This window comes from Nymphaea colorata, chromosome 12 (genome assembly GCF_008831285.2).
Source record: "Nymphaea colorata isolate Beijing-Zhang1983 chromosome 12, ASM883128v2, whole genome shotgun sequence".
Classification (NCBI taxonomy): domain Eukaryota; kingdom Viridiplantae; phylum Streptophyta; class Magnoliopsida; order Nymphaeales; family Nymphaeaceae; genus Nymphaea; species Nymphaea colorata.
In genome coordinates, this window is record NC_045149.1 from 12,997,834 (window position 1) to 13,016,619 (window position 18,786).

The 18,786-nt window shown below is 35.8% G+C and overlaps 1 protein-coding gene across 1 annotated transcript in view; it reads left to right on the top strand.

Moving 5' to 3' along the window:
- The first annotated feature begins 2,302 nt into the window (after positions 1–2,302).
- The window catches only part of LOC116265642 (proline--tRNA ligase, cytoplasmic), a 41,024-nt gene continuing 24,540 nt past the window's right edge, over positions 2,303–18,786 (top strand). Inside the window, exons 1-6 of the mRNA XM_031646388.2 lie at positions 2,303–2,957; positions 3,070–3,155; positions 3,260–3,352; positions 10,873–10,989; positions 12,277–12,464; positions 13,707–13,773. Coding sequence (XP_031502248.1) covers positions 2,852–2,957; positions 3,070–3,155; positions 3,260–3,352; positions 10,873–10,989; positions 12,277–12,464; positions 13,707–13,773 — 657 coding nt within the window. The 5' untranslated portion in view covers positions 2,303–2,851. The remainder of the gene's footprint in view (positions 2,958–3,069; positions 3,156–3,259; positions 3,353–10,872; positions 10,990–12,276; positions 12,465–13,706; positions 13,774–18,786) is intronic.

Below are 18,786 nucleotides of genomic sequence, written 5' to 3' on the forward strand. Positions count from 1 at the left end.
ATTACATTGTCTGATTCTTTCATCCTATAGGAATTATATTATTCTAACAGTAACTGTACGTGCATCGCAGTAGTGGTGTTGTATTTGGAAGAAATAGTATCAAACATTTCCTTAGCCATTGGACAATCTTCAAATACCCTGATTTGATCATTTTCCATGAAAGTTAACATAGTGGTTTTAGCCATTAGGTCATAAGTGGTAAATGACTCGTATGTTTTTCTTTCCTCATTTGTAGGTTTATCTCCTAAAGTGGAAGAAGGTTGGTTAATCACATAAATGAGTCTCTCCAAAGTCAAGGCCAACATAATCCTACGTTTCCATGCATGGAAGTTTGTCCCATTCAATTTCTCAGTCTTAGCCAATGTCACCTGGGTGCGTTTCCCAGGAGCTCGCACCCGCACCGGGTGCTTTGCGGGTGCGGGTACGGGTGCGCTCCAGGTGCGCACCCAAACCGCACCCGATGATGAGGCGCACCCAAACCGCACCCAGGGGAGTTGGATCAAGTTCTGAGTCGAATCCAAATCCAAACCAAGTTTATTGCGTGTATGGTTTGGATCTGGATATGATTTCGGGATGAAACCAGATTAAAAATCCACAAAATCAAATCTCCTTCGGCCGTTGCATCTAATTTAATACATCTATAGATATATTATATGTTCTCTTTTCTCTTTAAAAAAAAACGATACAGGACTAAAGAATGGTGACTTTCATAAAACGATCTGTTTGCCTTTTTTTCAAACATTTCTTTTTTGATTTTTTCCCACTATCATAAAAATGTATAATTTTAATTGTGTTATTCAATTTCTACGAAAAATTAATAATAATAATAATATTAATATTAATATTAATAAAATATCTTCATCGCACCGCCGCACCTAATTTTTTTGAGATGTGCCGCACCGGCACCCGCACCGGCACCGGCACCCGCACCCGCACCCCGCATTCAGGTGACATAGGTCTTAGCTAACTTTGAGGCTCCCACTCTTGATGTCATTTTTGAATTCGACAAGTTGGCTCTGATACCACTGTTGGAGCAGACGAAGTAGCAGTGGAAATTCAAGTGGTCGCCTGCACAGTGTGTTCACCAAAGGTTCCTATGTTCTAGTGAAGAAGCAGCGACCGTCCTCTCTGGAAAATAGCAAAGCAACAAAACAAGAGAAAGGAGAGGAGGAAGAAGAAGCAGAGTTTGATTAACGGGTTTCCTTCTAAGGGACTAGTTTAGGGTAGCCATTAATCGATAAACCCTAAACAAAAACTGCTGGGCTTTTTAAAATAGAACAGTCCCTTAGGTTTTCCCTTTTCTGCCAACATGTGGTTTGGATGAGTGAGAGATTTTCGAGAATGATCAGTTCCCACAAATCTCGTAACTATTGGATCAACTCCCACAAAAATCTCGTAACCGGATAGGGCTCAATGGCCACTATCCAACAACCACAATCATTCGCTTCCTTTCCTTGTCAACTCTATATATATATATATGTGTGTGTGTGTGTGTAGTCATTGGTGTAGAAACCAGACCCCATGTTTTTTTTTGAAATCTAATCTTACCAATACGATCTTAATGCTAGGTTGATGCAAAATATTATTAAGCTGATCATTTTTTTGAGTGGCTTTCATAGCTCAACATTTTGATAATAGAAAAATCAAATATATTAGGATGTTTATATTTTATTTAAAATCTTTTTTAGCAAAAAATTAAAGGGTTTGGTTTTTAATCAATCTCTCCCTCTCCCTCTCTCCCTCTCTCTCTCTCTCTCTATATATCTATATATATATATATATATATATTGTAAAAGTCCATATATATTACTTGTATGTGTGTGTGTATATATACATATGGGCTTTGCAAGTTGCTTATATACATAGACAAAGCTCACTATCCAAGGTCCTAACTTTGTTCGCTTATAGGTTCCTTAGAAATCCCAATAGCCCAACATTCTTGCTCTCTCTGCGTCAGCTTATGTTGATTTTATGCTCCCTGCAACAAGGGCTAGACCAGGAATCCATTGGGCGAACCTGTAAGCTGCAAGGGGTTCGAGTGGTTGGGGGTAAAATTATCATTCAACCGTTGCGAAGGGGTTCGACGCGAAGGGGCTCGAGTGGTTGGGGGTAAAATTATCATTCAACCGTTGCGAAGAACTGGTTTCCAACTGTTGTTGGATGGTCTAATCATCCTTCATTCATTTCATTCGAGAGGGCAGACTGCCAGGCTCGCCTACTCCATAGCTATGGGGATGGTGGGTCCTGTTCGTAGGACCCAAAAAGGGGTCACGGCGGGCGGGAAGCAGGTCCAGCGTTAGGTTAACGCGAGGGGGCCGACCATCGAGTCTCTCGCAATTTATTGGACCCGTTGTTGGCTTCTCCACGCCCATCAGCCATCGAACCTAGGGCGTCTAACGGCGGCCATTACCAGAAACGTCCAGATCTCTGCCGGTTAAATAAGCTCCTTGGCGATTTTCTCCGTGCGTCGAATCTCAACCGTTGGATTACCGCCGGTCATCTTCTTGGTTTCGGAAACCCTACATTTCCCATCACCTTCATTTTCATTTCCAAAGCCTAGTATTCCCATCACCTTCGTTTTCATTTCTAAAGCCTAGTAAACCCCTCCCCACCATCCCCCTTGCCTCTCTCTCTCTGCTACTTCCTGATACCATAGGAAGTCTTTTTCTTTTGTTCTTGTAACCGCATGAAATCACAGATTCTTCTCTGCAATCGAGTATAAACCGTTGTCTCGCTTCGACAGAGTTGCCAGCATCTTGTTTGCATGTGTTTGTGTTAGGAAATTCCTAGGACCTTGTTTCCAGTGTAAAAATTTTGCTGAAACCCTACCATTATTGTTTCCGTCAGTGAGATGGAGAATTCAGGATTGGATTCTTTGTCTATTAAGGACAGGGCTGATGGTGGAAAACTCAAGGAAACAAAGCAGAAAAAACCTTCGCAAGGAGGCACTAAGAATGGTAGAACTCTAACTCTTCTCTCTGCAGAAGTCCATTCCTTGGTGATCACATATTTCACTGCGGAGCTAAATTTTTGTGTTTTTTTTTTTATTTGGTTCCTTTTCTTTTCCAGCACCAAAAAAGAAGGAGGTGAAGAAAGAGACAGGTCTTGGTCTTACGTATAAGAAGGACGAGAATTTTGGGGAATGGTATTCAGAGGTATTGTTAAAATCAATTTAGCCCATAATTAATCCCGTACATATGTTCAGAGGAGTTCGACCGTGTCTATTTCTGCATCTACGTCATTTCCGATGATTCTGCAGGTGGTAGTTAATGGAGAGATGATTGAATACTACGATGTCTCTGGTTGTTACATACTAAGACCATGGGCTTTTTCAATCTGGGACATACTGAAAGTAAGCATTTTCTCAACCCATCGTCTTGGCATTAGATCATTTTTTCTGTCCTTAGGAAATTTTGTTGTCCATCTGTTCGCTTGCTTTTGCCGTGATGGAAACGCCAAAGTGTCCCACAAAATGGCACATCTATATTCACAAACACACGCATGATATTCCTCAAGCTCCGGTGTGTGCACCAGGCTAATACAATGATTTTACTTATTCTGATGGTATAAATATATTTAGCATTACCTCCTTATTATAAATAATGTTGTGGTTCGTGTTTTTTGGGTATAAAATCATGATCTTTTGACCCTTCAAATTCTGATTGCAAAGTGGGCCGTTGGTTTTGATGGCATCGATTTTCTTTTTATACCTTGCAATAATGCATTTCAAGAGTTTTTATTTGTTAAGAAACTATGTAACTATGTAGATCTCATCCAACAATTTGTTTGGCCAGTGAGTCACTTGTTCAAATGTTTTAAGGCGGGGAACACAGGGGCACACATAGTGACTGCTGCAAAAAGATACTCCCATTTTAGTGGTGGTAAAACTTACAAATCGTTGTTTACTGTCATGTTTTTAATTTTTAAAATATATTTTTTACTTTTTCTTTATTTTTTTAATTTAAAATAATCAAACTTTTCGTTTTTAACTGAATATAATTCCAAGTCAATTCGATTCAGCTGTTTCCTAGAATCTTTTTGACAAGTCAACTTATAAACTGATTTTCACAACATTGTTGTCAACTGGAAAGCTGCCTGTATCAGGTACGTTGAGGAGATTATATTGAAGCATATATCATCAGCAAAGGGTTGAAGGGACTATTATAGATTGGAATTTTATTCCATATCAGATTCTAAATTAATGCACATCATATGAACTCTCTCAGTTCACTTTTCTGACACTGAAAATGATATTTTGCGCCATGGTTGTCCATGTCACTGAGCATTTAGAATGTGACAATATTATCACCATAAGAAGCCACAAATTGTTGTTGGTAAATTGTTTTATGTTTGGTATATTTTTGAATGATAAGAACATCTTGAAAATATCATGCCGGCATTGTCTTGAGATATTCTTTAACTTTTGGAAGAAGTTTTTTTTTTCCTGGAAAATGTTCTCAAGTGTAAAAAATATTTGCTTGCAAAAAACCTACAAAAAATATTTTTTGTCAAAAGTGCGAAGTGCGGCCTTGGTAGTGAGTTGTGCTTGGAGCCTAAACAGGGCTGGTGATAAAAAAGGGAAATCAATGAAATGCAATACTAGTTTTTATAAACTAACTACAAAATTGAAGCATTTCTCAATGAAGAACCTATGCTTATCAACTTATACCAACAAAATGCATTTAACTGCAAGATAATACTAACACAATAAACATTTCATAACATGATAATAAGCATAATTAAAAAATTGAAAAATCAATTTATTGAGGTTGAACAATTCAAGGTTAAAGTTCAACATCGATGCTTTTTAACAATATAAAGAATGAAAAATCCTTTTACCTATGTCACATGGGTGCGGGATGTAGCAAGCCCGGAAAAAAACTTCGGTGCGGGTGCAGTGAGAGAATATATATATATATATATAAAATAAAAAATAGCAACAATCTAAATAAATATTAACAAATAACCACTACAAGTCCTCAAGGATTAGATCATTAGAGTCTTGAGGATTGTTCCATCATCAGTTACAATAAACCTTCATGTCTTCATCATTCTTTTGCTCCTCCATCGATATCTTGATTATCTTCAATGCTATCATTAAAATCAATATCATCACCAAAATCATCAAAGGAAAAACATGATCAGCTAAATCCAAATTAGCAGTATTTAAGTTGAGCTCTCATTCGAAGTTGAATTCTTGCGGTCTCACATCTCAATATTGATATGATCCAGAACCACATTTTATTATAAGATGAAGATTAAAAAGTTGAAATATTGAATTAACAAAATAACATAAATAAATATGAAATGCCTAATACCTATATTCTTTATCCTTTCTTGAAAGTAGCCGCAAATTGGAGTGCACATAGACTAGGTCTTCTACGTGCTTACTAGTGAGTTTCTTTCCTTTAATATTGTGCTTCAATTTCTTTTTGCAACATGACGATGTAACAAGCTGACTAACTAATCTTATTGCCAGTTTTTGAAGAGTTGGCATTTTGGATTCATATATCGGCCACCAATAAAAAAGATTTACGTTTTCATCTTCTCTTGCTGCCTCTACATCTTTAGAATCAAATCTTTATCCATTGAACTTTGAATATTCATAATTGGCTTGTTTTCTAACATAAGGATATGAATAAAGTCTCTTTGTTCATGATATTATATTCTTCGATATCTTATGATCTTGATTTGGAGGGACATATCTAGGAGCTCCTTCTAGCCATTTTTTTGTATAATGTTTAGGATTTAAAGAATGAGCCTTATAAAGCTCTACTAGTAATGAATGTATGCAATAAAAAAGCTCTGAATTATCAAGTGCAATACATTTTTTTGCATGCTTGAAAGCTATAGAATGAATTTGCTCAATCATATTATTCCACATCTCGTTAACCTTATAACGCATAGTTTCACTTTCATCCTTATCCATTTCCTTCAGCATCCCTTAAATTGGCTCTGTGAACCAAAAAAATATGTCAATCTATTTGTCCATTTATCATCCACAATAATGTTCTTAATTGCTTGACCTTTATAGAAGTTCCAATCTTCGTCAACCTCCATATGAACTAATGTTTGCCTTACTTAAACCTTTTCAACTCGGCGATGACGGAAACAAATCGTGCCTAAGCAACTTTCAATAATTTCAAGTCTAACTACCAAAAGGAGACAAGGTGTGTTGGTGATTAACAATGAAAGTTATGATATTCTTTGCATCTTTTTCCATATCTTCAATTCATGAAAATTGTTCATGTCCTTGAGGATCTTCTTCACTTGGTGGGGTGTATATGTCATTTAATGATAAATTTAGAGTATGTGCAACACATGGAGTCCAAAAGACATACAACAATTCACTCACTCCTAATTTTAAAATGAAAATTGTTCATGTCCTTGAGGATCTTCTTCACTTGGTGGGGTGTATATGTCATTTAATGATAAATTTAGAGTATGCGCAACACATAGAGTCCAAAAGACATACAACAATTCACTCACTCCTAATTTTAAAATGAAAATTTAAATTTAACATATAAATGCATCTAAAATGTATTAACATTACAATTATATACATTGAAACATGTAAATTCTAACAACATTATAGTACTATGCATCGTTTGTAACATTATAAACAAGGAAAGGCTAAATCATTAAAACTCAAAATACTATTAACTGTAATGTAGCTTATGTTCTATATGGAAAAAAACTAACTGAAAGCCTAAAACTGCTGTCTGCTGTTGTATATAATTATATACAGCATATATTGGAGAATGGAAATGTATATAAATGTGTAAAATAAATGCAAATTGAAAATGAAAAGGACAAACAAGAAAAGAAATGAATATGCAACATATAGTTACACTTTTACAGCAATTTCATAAATTCTTATGTATAAACAGCATATATACATTCATATATACAAATACAACATATAATCATATATGCATTTACATGTACAACATATATGCTATGTTCATATAGAACAGTTGACTGTGCTTATTGATAGAAATCTAGCACCAATATCTGTAACCAGAAAACAGTACTCATGCAGGAAGATAGAGATAGAGAGAGAGAGAGAGAATGAAAACAAGAAGAAACTGAGGAGAAGAAGCCGTAGCCAAAATGGTTTGCACGGCTTTTATTTATAATCCCATTTCCAGAATTCTAAGAGTCTCCAATCGTAGAATCCTAGGAGATTTCACAAGCTCCAAGGACATTAATTACATCATAGAAACCTAAGAGACTTCACATAATACAAGGATATTAACTACAACATAGAATCCTAGGAGACTTCACATATAACAAGGATATTAACTACAACATAGAATCCTAGGAGACTCTTCACATGTTTCAAGGACATTAAATATCTTAACACATTCTACAAGGAGGTGGAATCCTAAGAGACTCCTCTTCAACGTGCTGGTGAAGGATTTATATTTTAACACTTATCTCTTACAAGCCCAAAAAAAAAGGGAACAAAACGTGCATATGCTCAATCTCTCAATGAACTGAAATAGAAAAAAATTTACTCCCAACCATGCTTATGAACAAAATGTAAGAAAAAAAGAAAGAATAGAAAAAACAAAGAACTAAGTCAGTCAAGACTCGAGAATGCTACAAACAAAAAACAAAAAATAAAGAAGAGCATATACTGACAAAAAAAACAGAAAAATCTGTAGCCAACCATGCTTGCAAATAGAAAAAAAAAATTGGAGAAAAGACTAAGCATTTTTTTAGAATCGATTACACATGTCTTAAATTGGAGATTAGAATAGAACAAGCCAAATGAGGAAACCAATCCTGATAGGCAGGGAAAATGAGGACGATGACAGAACAGACTGAAAAATCCAATTAGCCCACTGGAAAAGTTGAAAATACAAAAAGATAACCAAATGGCTTGGTCGCCGGACGGAGAGGAAGCTGCATTGTTTGCTTGGATGCTGGAAGGAAGCAATGATACGCCAGAGCTGATCGTCGGAGAACACCAAAGCAGAGGTAGGGTGCATCATGCAAAAGTGAAAGTGAAAGGGCTTCAATGAAGCCCTAAAAGTCTAAAACCCTTCAAAAGGGTTCAATCTTTTGAAATAAAAAAATCCCTCAAAAAGAGGACATATTTGTTCTCTGCATTTCTTGACTGCACCCGACTCTCTATGGACCCAAGTCAGGTGTGCCTCTGAGACATCACAAACTAACACAGACACGGCACGCCATACCAGACGCATGTTGACCATGTAAGGTGCTGTGTTGAGCTGTACCGTCCACGTATCCATACGTGCAGGGATGTCGATGTTTGTGCTGGCACCTATTTGGCGAGTCCTTCTGACAAAGTCTTTTACAACCTGTTTGGATGGAGGGAAATAGAGGAAAAGGAAAGGACATGATAGCTGGTTTTATGTTTGATGTTTGATTTTGAAGGAAGGACCGAAAAGAACTAAAGCAAATTGTGTTTGGATAGGAAAGAAAGGAGAGACGAGGAAAGGAGAGGGAAAAAATGGCATTTTTAACCCTCCAAACAGACCTCTCTGTCTCTGTCTCTCTCTCTTTTTTTTTTTGAAGGGTTTGACAGAACCCCTCTTTTGTGTCATTCTCCATTGGGCCAATGTCTCTCTCTTGCTCTCTCATTTTTGCCCCTTTGTTGTTCTCTATTAGGTGAATGCTTGCGAGGAAAAGGGGCTGCAGTGAGAGACTCCTTTCCCCTTTTCCCAAAAGTGGATGCTGCCACTGCTCCGCTCATTTTTCTGTTGGGCTGACAATGAGAGACAGAGATGGAAAGAGATACGTGTACAGTTAAATTCTGGTGTATTAAGGATATTATTGTAAACAAAATTGAACTATTTCCTTTCTTTTAATATAACTAATGTATTAGGGATGATATTGTAAACAAAATTGAATTCTTCCTTTCCTTTATTTACTATAAGTAAACAAATATGATACTTGACAATTCGTGTCCTCTCATTTGCTTCCTATACAAATAAGCTTTTATAATAAATATTTTCTTTTCTTTTCCTTTGCTCCCTTCACCCTCTTTCCTCCCTTTCTTTTCCCTTTCTTTCCCTCCATCGAAACATAGCCTTAAATCTCCTCAATAAAATTGCTACATCTCTAATTTTGATTTCTAGAAACAAAAGCGCAAACTGAAACATAAATACTTATCTAATGAAAAAGAAGAAAAAGGGAACTATGAATCCACAGCATAATCACAACTTTCATGTTAACATTGCTTGTCATAATGTTGTCGATTATAGTTCTGGTTACAAAAGAAAAAAAGAAAGAAAGAAAAAGGTATAAGCAAGCTCAGTACAGATATATGCAAGCAGTTGAGAAACTAAAACAACGTGCAGATGTTGAGAGTATAAATGTGCAATATAATTGTAAGAGCATGCAGATGTTCTAAATATAATAATATGATACATTATGTGAACTATAATTGTAACTATAACGGGTACAGTTCACATGCAATTTAAAAAGGAGTGAGGAAAAGAAGATGGGCATAAAGCAAAAGAAGAAAAAGAAAAGGAGGACTACATAAGAAGAAAACAATATTAATTAGCGAAATCTCATAAGTTTGACAACATTCTTTGGGCTTATTATCCCATAACTTGTTTTAAGATTCTCTAAGGCATGCAAGGTCGCGCAGAGTCATTGTCACAAATATCGCGTTTTATTGGGGAAAAACACTATAAATACGTTAACTATAAGTCAGCCATATAAAACATCAATAAAACGCGTCGTTTTCAAAAAACGTCAGAAAATAAAAAAATACAAAAATACATGTTTTTTTCGCGTCTTTTTTGCTTTTTTTTACTGGATGTTAGATTTTTTTTTAATTGTTCAACCAAACGTTAACCAGAAAATTAAGCATAATAAAGAAGAGAGAGTGCTGAAAGGTGCATGTAGTAATGAATATTAATTATGTAATAAAGAGGAGAGAGAGATGTATTATAGAAAATTAGATGCAAGAAAGAAGAGAGCGAGAGAGAGCCCATCTGCTCCTATGAAACCCCTCCATAGCAATAACTCCTTCATTAACTCAGCCTTCATATCATGCGGCTGAGTAAATTGCGTCTAGCATGGAGACCAACCAAATTTATTATTTTGTAAATCTTACTTATGGCTATTATTTGCTTTTAATGTACTACTTTTCACCCACATCATATCATGTTTATGATTTTATCTAATCGTTTTTCAGAGTCTTATGATTAGTTTTTTTTTATTTTACTTTTACCTAATTTTTAGTATTTTTTTAATTGAATAAAAAGCTTTCCAAGAATTTCCTGAGATGTATAATTTTGTCGTATTGTACCCGAAAAATAAGTTGCCGTATAATACCCTTACACGATATATGTGACAATGACATAGACAAACACATATGCCTTTGGTGATAATAATTTTTAAAGTTAACAGTAAAATCATGTGTCATTCACAGCATTATCCAGACTTATTATCCCATAACTTGTTTTATGACACACTTCAACACACATAGGCACATATCTAGAACTTTTATGATTTAATGGATGTGCTTTAGAAACAGGCTGTTGAGAGATAAGCCTTGCCGAGAACTAGGACACTGATAAGTTGAAACTGTATTTTCCAGATTGTCTATTTATGCAGAAATTGGTCATTTTTTTTCTCTGATTGATATTGTTTGCTTCTTATGATGACATGTTGTCCATATTGATTCTTCTATATAAATTTGTCTATTAGTGCAAGAAATAGTATGCCTAAAATGGATTTTTTTGTTTTATTGTGATTCACTGGTGCCTGTCATGGGTATTTGTTTTTCCATAATTTCCTAGAAACATCATTGACTATGTTTTATTGTGTGGATCAGTGGATGAACTGGAGAACTGTTGTATTTGACTGCTGTTTATGTGTTTCTAGGACTTCTTTGATCCAGAAATTAAGAAGATGGGCATAAAGAATTGTTACTTTCCTCTATTTGTTTCTTCAAACGTCTTGGAGAAGGAGAAAGATCACATAGAGGGCTTTGCTCCAGAGGTGAAGTTTTGTGTACTCCTCTAGTTTCAGGAATTTTTGCTGAAGTTGCTGCTTTAGTTCTTTTACAATGAAAATTTCTGTTTTACTAAAAGAAGGGGAGTTTCTTCATTCACAAATTAAAGCAAACATTCGTTTCATGAAAAATTAGAATGGTAAGTTTCAAAGGAGTGCATCATAATGCAAGAGAATTTCTTCATATTCATGCACCCAATGGATGGTTTTTTGCCTAAAATATGTCCATCTTCTTTGGCAAGTATTGAAAAATTATGTGCTTGATATTGATTTTCATAAACTGTTTTTCTTATTACATAGAAAATTAAGTGTAGATTCATTGTTTGATTCTCCATGTTAAGGAAGTTGTAGACTAACAAATATGGGAAAAAGACACCAAACATGGCAAATTGGACCAACATGTATTTAAAATTGTGACAAATGGAATGACCTTTCCGGTGAAGCATGGTTTTCATGGTAAGATTTTTTTACGTGTAAAATGGTAAGAACCTATAAGAAGATGTAAAAGTTAAAACAAAACATAGTCGCCCACTTTTCACTAACTTAACTTTTATCTTGAATCTCCTGGGTACAAACTATAAACCAATACACGATAGAGCAGTTATCGTCTGAGGAAGAAAGTGCTTGCGATTGTGGAATGCAAGCCACATAATGATGCATGAGCATTGGAGGTATATTATGCTATTCTTGCGCTATGTGCCAGGACCATGTGCTGAGGGGTCCACTGTTTTGTGCATATAAAAGGAGGCTTCAGATACCTGTGCCTGAAAACTATAGCTTGTATTCTTTCATGAGCCATGCATATTATGTCCCCATGTGAAGTTGCTTCCATCTAATTTTTACCTATTATATGCTAGTATATCCTGTTATATCTTATGCACCTAAAGGAGACCTGGTACCTGCATAGACTATATAATTTTTGGCTTTGAAGGTGAGGTTTCTTGCTAGACTGAGTTGGATAACATAGACAACTAGTACTTATGAAGCCAATAGATGCATCAAATGCATGGAGACATCAGTCAATTCTAAGTGGTCATTATGCAAGCTGCATATGGTACAAACAATTATTGGGAGCTATTCTGTGCTTTTTTCAGCTTTTTAACTCAGGAGTAGACAATTATATGATCGCTGGGTAGAGGATGATGATTTCGGTTAGGATATTTTCTGGAAGAAATCCTTTAACATAATTTATTTTGCTTTTGTATTTGTCATTTATTTGCAATCATCCTGATGATAGGTTTTTTAGTTTCCTCAAACTGTTTTTTTGTGATTCAGGTAGCTTGGGTAACAAAGTCTGGTCAGTCGGAGTTGGATGTGCCCATTGCTATCCGTCCAACAAGTGAGACTGTTATGTACCCTTACTATTCAAAGTGGATAAGGGGCCACCGAGACCTTCCATTAAAGCTCAATCAATGGTGTAATGTGGTTCGCTGGGAGTTTAGCAATCCAACTCCTTTTATCAGGTCAGTTTGATACTTGCATTTAACATGTATGAGCATGCTAAAAGCAGTTTAGTGTACATATTCCTGTGATGGAGAAGTTTGCATAAGGTCTATGGCCAACTATGTCCAATAGGTGTAGGACACAAGTATAGGCACGGCAATAAAAAGAAGCAATGAAAAAGAGTAGGATGAAGAAATAATAAAAAACTTGAGGCAAAACAAGAAAAGTAGATACATGTAGTTTGGAAGGTTGTTGTTTTTTTCTTTCTTTTCTTTTTTCTTTTTTTTGGGGGGGGGGGGGTGGGGTGGATCGACACATGAAGCAGATGGAATTAAGGGAAGCCCGTCTTCTCTCTCTCTCTCTCTTTTGCTAGTGACAGAGTGAGAAATAGGGGAAGCAGAGCCATCTTCCCCTTCCTATTCATCTCTCTCTTCTTCATATATATCTATATCTATATATATATATGGGAAGCAGAGCCGCCTACCCCTTCCTATTCATCTCTCTCTTCTTCCTATATATATCTATATATATATATATATATATATATATATATAGATATACATGCTGTTCCCCCGTACACAAGTTTTTTGAAAATAGTCCGAACCCGTACCGGCATGGGCACCCGCATCCGTACCTATGTGGGCATAGCATTTAAATAAACAAGTGTTATACATAAGAACATTACCTGTTAATGAATAATAACTCTAAAACAAAATGAAAACTGAGTTGGACAAAATTAAGTAATTTGAATCAGTTTTGAAGTAAAAAGTACCCTAGTGTGTCCTAGTACCCACTTTGGGTACGGGTACGGCGACACAGGTACGTGGACCTTATTGAAGTACCCATGTGACTTACAATTGTGCTCTCTCCGTTCCTGCTTCTTCTCTCTCTCCCTCCCTCTCTCATGCTTCTATAGTCTACCTATCAGGCAAAATTTGTCTCGGGAGTTCTCTTCTTTGGCTTATCGCTTTAGCTTATTGTTTTCAGAGCAAGTGTTGAAAAATAATGCAGTGTTTTGTTACTTTCTTTGCTGAAAATGTCTATCTGTGTACTTCGTAGCTGTTTTTCTCTCATTCTTTCATCCCTTTCCACTTTTTTTGGTGTTGAGCATTCATTGTTTCTTGTGAAATAATTAGTTGATTCTCTATTCTGTTCTTTTTGGTGTTCTGAAGGCTTTTACATGCTTAGAATGTTTAAGCTGATGTACCTTGTGGACCTGTGATTGGCCAGAATTAATGGCTATTTGTGTTCTAAGCTGACAGGAGCCGAGAATTTCTTTGGCAAGAGGGGCATACAGCTTTTGCAACAAAGGCTGAAGCAGATGAAGAGGTAGAACTGTTACACTTTTCCTACCTGTTATTTTGTGCATGATAATATGGGGAATTTATCTATTTTAAGCTTGTTACTTGAATGCTTATAATTTCTTTTAAGCATTGTCACAAATATCATTCTTGGATTTTAAATAGGCTTTTTTCAGGTATTTTTCAACAAAGTTGTTTTTTCTAGGCAAATTCTCGGTTAAATCCTATGTTACCTGGGTGCTTCTAAATGGCTGCCGCACCTGTGTCGACGCTGGTGCCTGGTGCTTCTCCAACACAGCACATTCAGTTCGGCCAGCCGAATCTGTTCAAAACTGACCATTTTAAATGTGCACATAACTAAAATTATCTTCAATACAAATTTTTATGTATAAATATAAATAAATAAGGCTACTAAACAGTTAAATAACTATGTAACAAATGATTTACACACACACACACACATGTATGTAGTAATGTACACCCTCGCCGCACTCGCACCTAATTTTTTTTTGAAAAATTGCCGCATCCGCACCCACACCCCGCACTTAGGTGACATAGGTTAAATCTGTGCATTTTTTTAAAAAAATCTAAAATTAAGTAAAAAATAAAAAAAATGAGAATCTCATGAGAAAAAAGTTAAGTAGATAAATGACAAAATGACATCTTAGTAATGATAGAAATGAAGATAAATAATTTAACTGAACCTTTTAACTTTAAAGCAAAAATAATGCAAAAAATCACAAAAAAATGTGATAAAAAATGGAAAAAGCATGTTAAATTCATTTTGATGTTTTTTTCCAAAAAATGTCTTTTTCCATTTTTTTTATTTTAATCATTCTTAACATAAATATGGGCCTTTTTTGAATAAGACAATATTTGTGACAATGATTGGAGTAGCTTTGGCCAGTGACATGAAAATGGCTATTGTACGTTATCAAATTGAATCCTGAAATCCATTTAGTTCATCCTCTGTTGTTTAAGAGCTTGGTAAGATTCAGGCCAGTTAAGTTCAGCCAATGCTCCAGTTACGAAAAAGACTTGAACAACTTCTTGTCATCTTGAATCGTGGCAGCCAATTTTCTCATCATGAAATGAAGCAAAAGAGTATCTAAGAAATTTTAGTAAACTGCATCTGTCAGACCATGGGCAAGATGTAAAGAAGTGGAAATTATGGTTTATGTGAATGAATGAAGAACAATATTTACATAGAAACAAAGAAAAACAAAAAGCAGGTATGTGTCTCAGTTTTCCACTTACTGCAAGTTCACATTCAATTCATTCAGCACCTTGAGGATCAGACACTGTTTCAATTTTGTGGGTGTAGATGCCTTTTAAAAAAATAAGAAATTATGCTAATTACGGAAAGACAAAAGTAGTGAAAGTGAAAAAACTTGAGAACTTTTGGCAACATTATCCTTCATTTTTCACTTAAGCTGTATTATAGCTTCGGCACTCAATAGATATGTGCAACCTTTTCCAAGCTGACCATCTCAGTAAATCAGTAACCTACCATGGCAAACAATTGGTTCCATTAGTTGTTTTAACAGTTGGTGTTTAGTATCAAATTAATGTCTAACTAATGGATAAAAAAACATGATCTAAGAAAAAAGGTACACATTAATTTCTATCACAGAACTTTTGCATTTGATTGTGCATGAAAATGGGATTGCCTGATGGTATAACTACAAATCCATTCATGATTTGTAGAATTGCAGACCTAGGTATTGATGTTGAATATGTAAACGGTCAGGCAGGCTCACATATACCTGTTAATATTGAATATGTAAATTGCCGATAGGGCTTATGTGATGCCAAACCCTCTCCCCCACATTGTCCACTTCCCAATTGCTGCATAGATCACTCCTCAAAATCCCATTTCAGAAGCTAAGGATTAATTGGGTGTCCATCTTAGAAGCTAGAGTTTCCCCTTGAGGCATGAAAGAGCAAGTGGAAATGGTGGAGGACACTAGCTTCAAGGAACGGAGTTATATCACCATCAAAGGCATGAGCAGAACATATTAAATTGGAGACAAGCTGTTGAAAGTAAAACAAGTATACTGTAAGTGGATGAATAGCATAGTTATTCTGTTAAAGTTGATTTCAATGATGAGAGGTCAGCATCAATTATTGAGATATACAAGTTGATGGCCTTAAAGAAATTCTCAAAGTGACTTCACAATTAGTTCCTACTGCATCCCCACTGAAGAACGTGAGCATTGTAATAGTTATTCATAATAAAGCAGGTATTTCTTAGGTTCGGTGATAAACCATACATTAATATTCAAACATAAACAGATGCAAAAGTTGGTATAGGAGCAAACAAAGAGAAGTAGAGATATGAAGGCACTTTAACAACAAACTACACATATAAAACAACTTCTATCTGAATGCTTAGTGTAAATTGTGAAAGCAGTTAACTAGCAAAGCAGAATCATTCAACATGCAACTCTTCATAAGACATCCAGATGGCTGGAGGGTTTCAATAATCCCCCGCTCGACCCCCCCCCCCCCCCCCCACCACACACACACACATATATACATATATGTGTGTGTGTTCATCCTTCCAAGGAGACTATGGAATCTTGCAGATAAAGATTAATGATATATGTGTGTTCATCCTTCCAAGGCGACTCTATGGAATCTTGCAGATAAAGATTAATGACTTGAAGGGCTTCTGGAAGGACAAAGATTTGCCAGATTGCCAGCTCATTCCAAAAAGCAAACAATGAGTTTATTTTAAGACCTTTAAATAAGAAGCCTATAGGTATGCAGAATCTGTGTGTCTTTCCTCAAAAGTTCTAACAAAAAATGCCAAAATTTTTAAGGATGTTTCCTTTGAAAATGTGTTTTACCCATGGGCCTATATCAATGCTTTATGTAAACTTCACATAGCCCCGCCTTGCACACCAAGGCGGCCGTTAGCATGCACAGCTAGCAAGCAAGGCAAGTTTGTAGCATGCAAGTAGGCACAACCAGCACGGTGCAACTATATTTTTTTAAGCCATCGACTGCACTGCATACTCTTATACTTGCACTCTCGTAGTCTTACATTTTTTTTTTATATAATGGAGGTATTTACAAAGTCATGCTTAGGTTGACATGTTTACATTGACATGCCTAAGTTTTGAAAATCATATTTTCATGCCTTGTTAAGAAAAGGATTGTTAAAGACACCTCCATTATCTCCGATGTATTTATATGGTGAAACAATACTAAATGTTTTGACTACCCATAAAGCATGTTATGATAAATACATAAAAATTTAAGCACTTTTTTTCATTCTAAAAGTCCAGTCATGCTTTTAAAAACTTCTTGAAAGTTACTTATTGTCAGGGTATTTTTAGAAATTTGGTCTGTTTTTTTATTTTCTTTTTAAAATGTAAAGTGTATTTTTGTTTAATTTTTTCTATAAGAACTTGTTTCAACTGTTAGAATGTATGTATCCCATATGTATACATATATACATTTATATATATCACATATATTAGTCATCTAATATATGCTTTATATATATATATATATTTTTATATTTTGGGTACTTAGGACACCTATGTAATTTTCACTTTCTTTATGTATTTTTTCTTTATGTATTATTTTCTGTTTTCCCCTTTTATCCCTCTCCTTTTTCTATTTTTCATAGAGGGAGACTAGTCCCAACGGCTAGATTTCTAGCCGTTGGGACTGCCTCCTCCTTCTTCTCTTTGGCCCTCTCCTCTATAAATAGGGCAGCTCTCCCATTGTTTTAGGTATGGCTTTTTAGCCTACTTCTTGTATCTCTTTGTGTGATTAATTTAAGTTCTTCTTCACCTCTTGTTTGAGGGTTTGTGAGATTGACTTGTTGGTGAAAGCTTCAAGGCTGATATTACTTGAAGAGGTTGTTTCTTTGGGCCTGATTTACATGGTATCAGAGCCTCGTCTTTGGCTCTTTGTCTTGCTGTCATTCAAGATTGAATGTTCAGTTTTTATTCTTGCGTTGGAGCTGTGAAGCACTCCAAGTGTTCGAGATATTGCTTGCTGCAGTTTTACACAAGAAGAAGAGTGTTTTTGCTGGCTTCTTTTTGGTGATTTCTTGACGAAATCTAGCTCCCTTGGTGGTGAGCTCGTGGCTGTTGAAAGGGTGACTGGTTTCTATCATTGTTGAGTTTTTATCCTTGCCGTGGACTTCTTTTCACGTGGCTGCCATCTTCTTCATAACTTGTAAGTGGATCTACCTTGTTGATTGTGCCCATGGATGACAAAGTCTCTTCTCTTCCTTTTCCCAAACTCTCATCAACAAATTACATACAATGGGCTAGAACTATGGAACACTTTATTCGTAGTAAAAGCCTTTGGGGACTAGTTGATGGGACAAAACTTTAACCACAACTAGTCCTTACGAAAGTTGTTGATGGAAGGGCTATGGAATTGGATGCAACCGAAAAAGAGAAGGTAATGGCTGAATACAACAAAAAATGGGAAGAATGGAGTGTTGGTCATCACAAAATCATTACTTGGATCTTGACTTGTGTTGACAATGCTACTAGCGGGCAAATCTCTAAATTAAATTCTGCCCTAGAAGCTTGGGAATATCTAAAGAAAACTCATACCATGAGAGATGTTGCTTATATGCATCATGTTCAACTCAAAATTCACAATCTTCAACAAGGAGATAGATCCATTAAAGATTATGTGGCTGAAATGGATCAATTGTATGATGAATTGAGTATTTTTGAACCACATTGGACACAAGATCTTATTCTTAGAGAAAAGCAAATACAACGTGAGAAGTTTTACAAGTTTATCATAGGTCTTAGACCGGAATTTGATGGTGTCAAAACCGCTTTACTTCATCGTTCTAAAACACCATCTATGAATCTATGAATGAGGCTATTGCGGAACTTCAAATGGAGGAAAATCGTCTTTGTCTTGATAAAGAGAAAGTCAACAATGTGCTTGCCACATCTAGGTCGGGGGCCCACTTGAGACCTTATAGACCTCCTCACTTCAATCGTACAAATGAAGGAACAAGGAGAAAAATTATTTGCTATCATTGTCAAGAAGA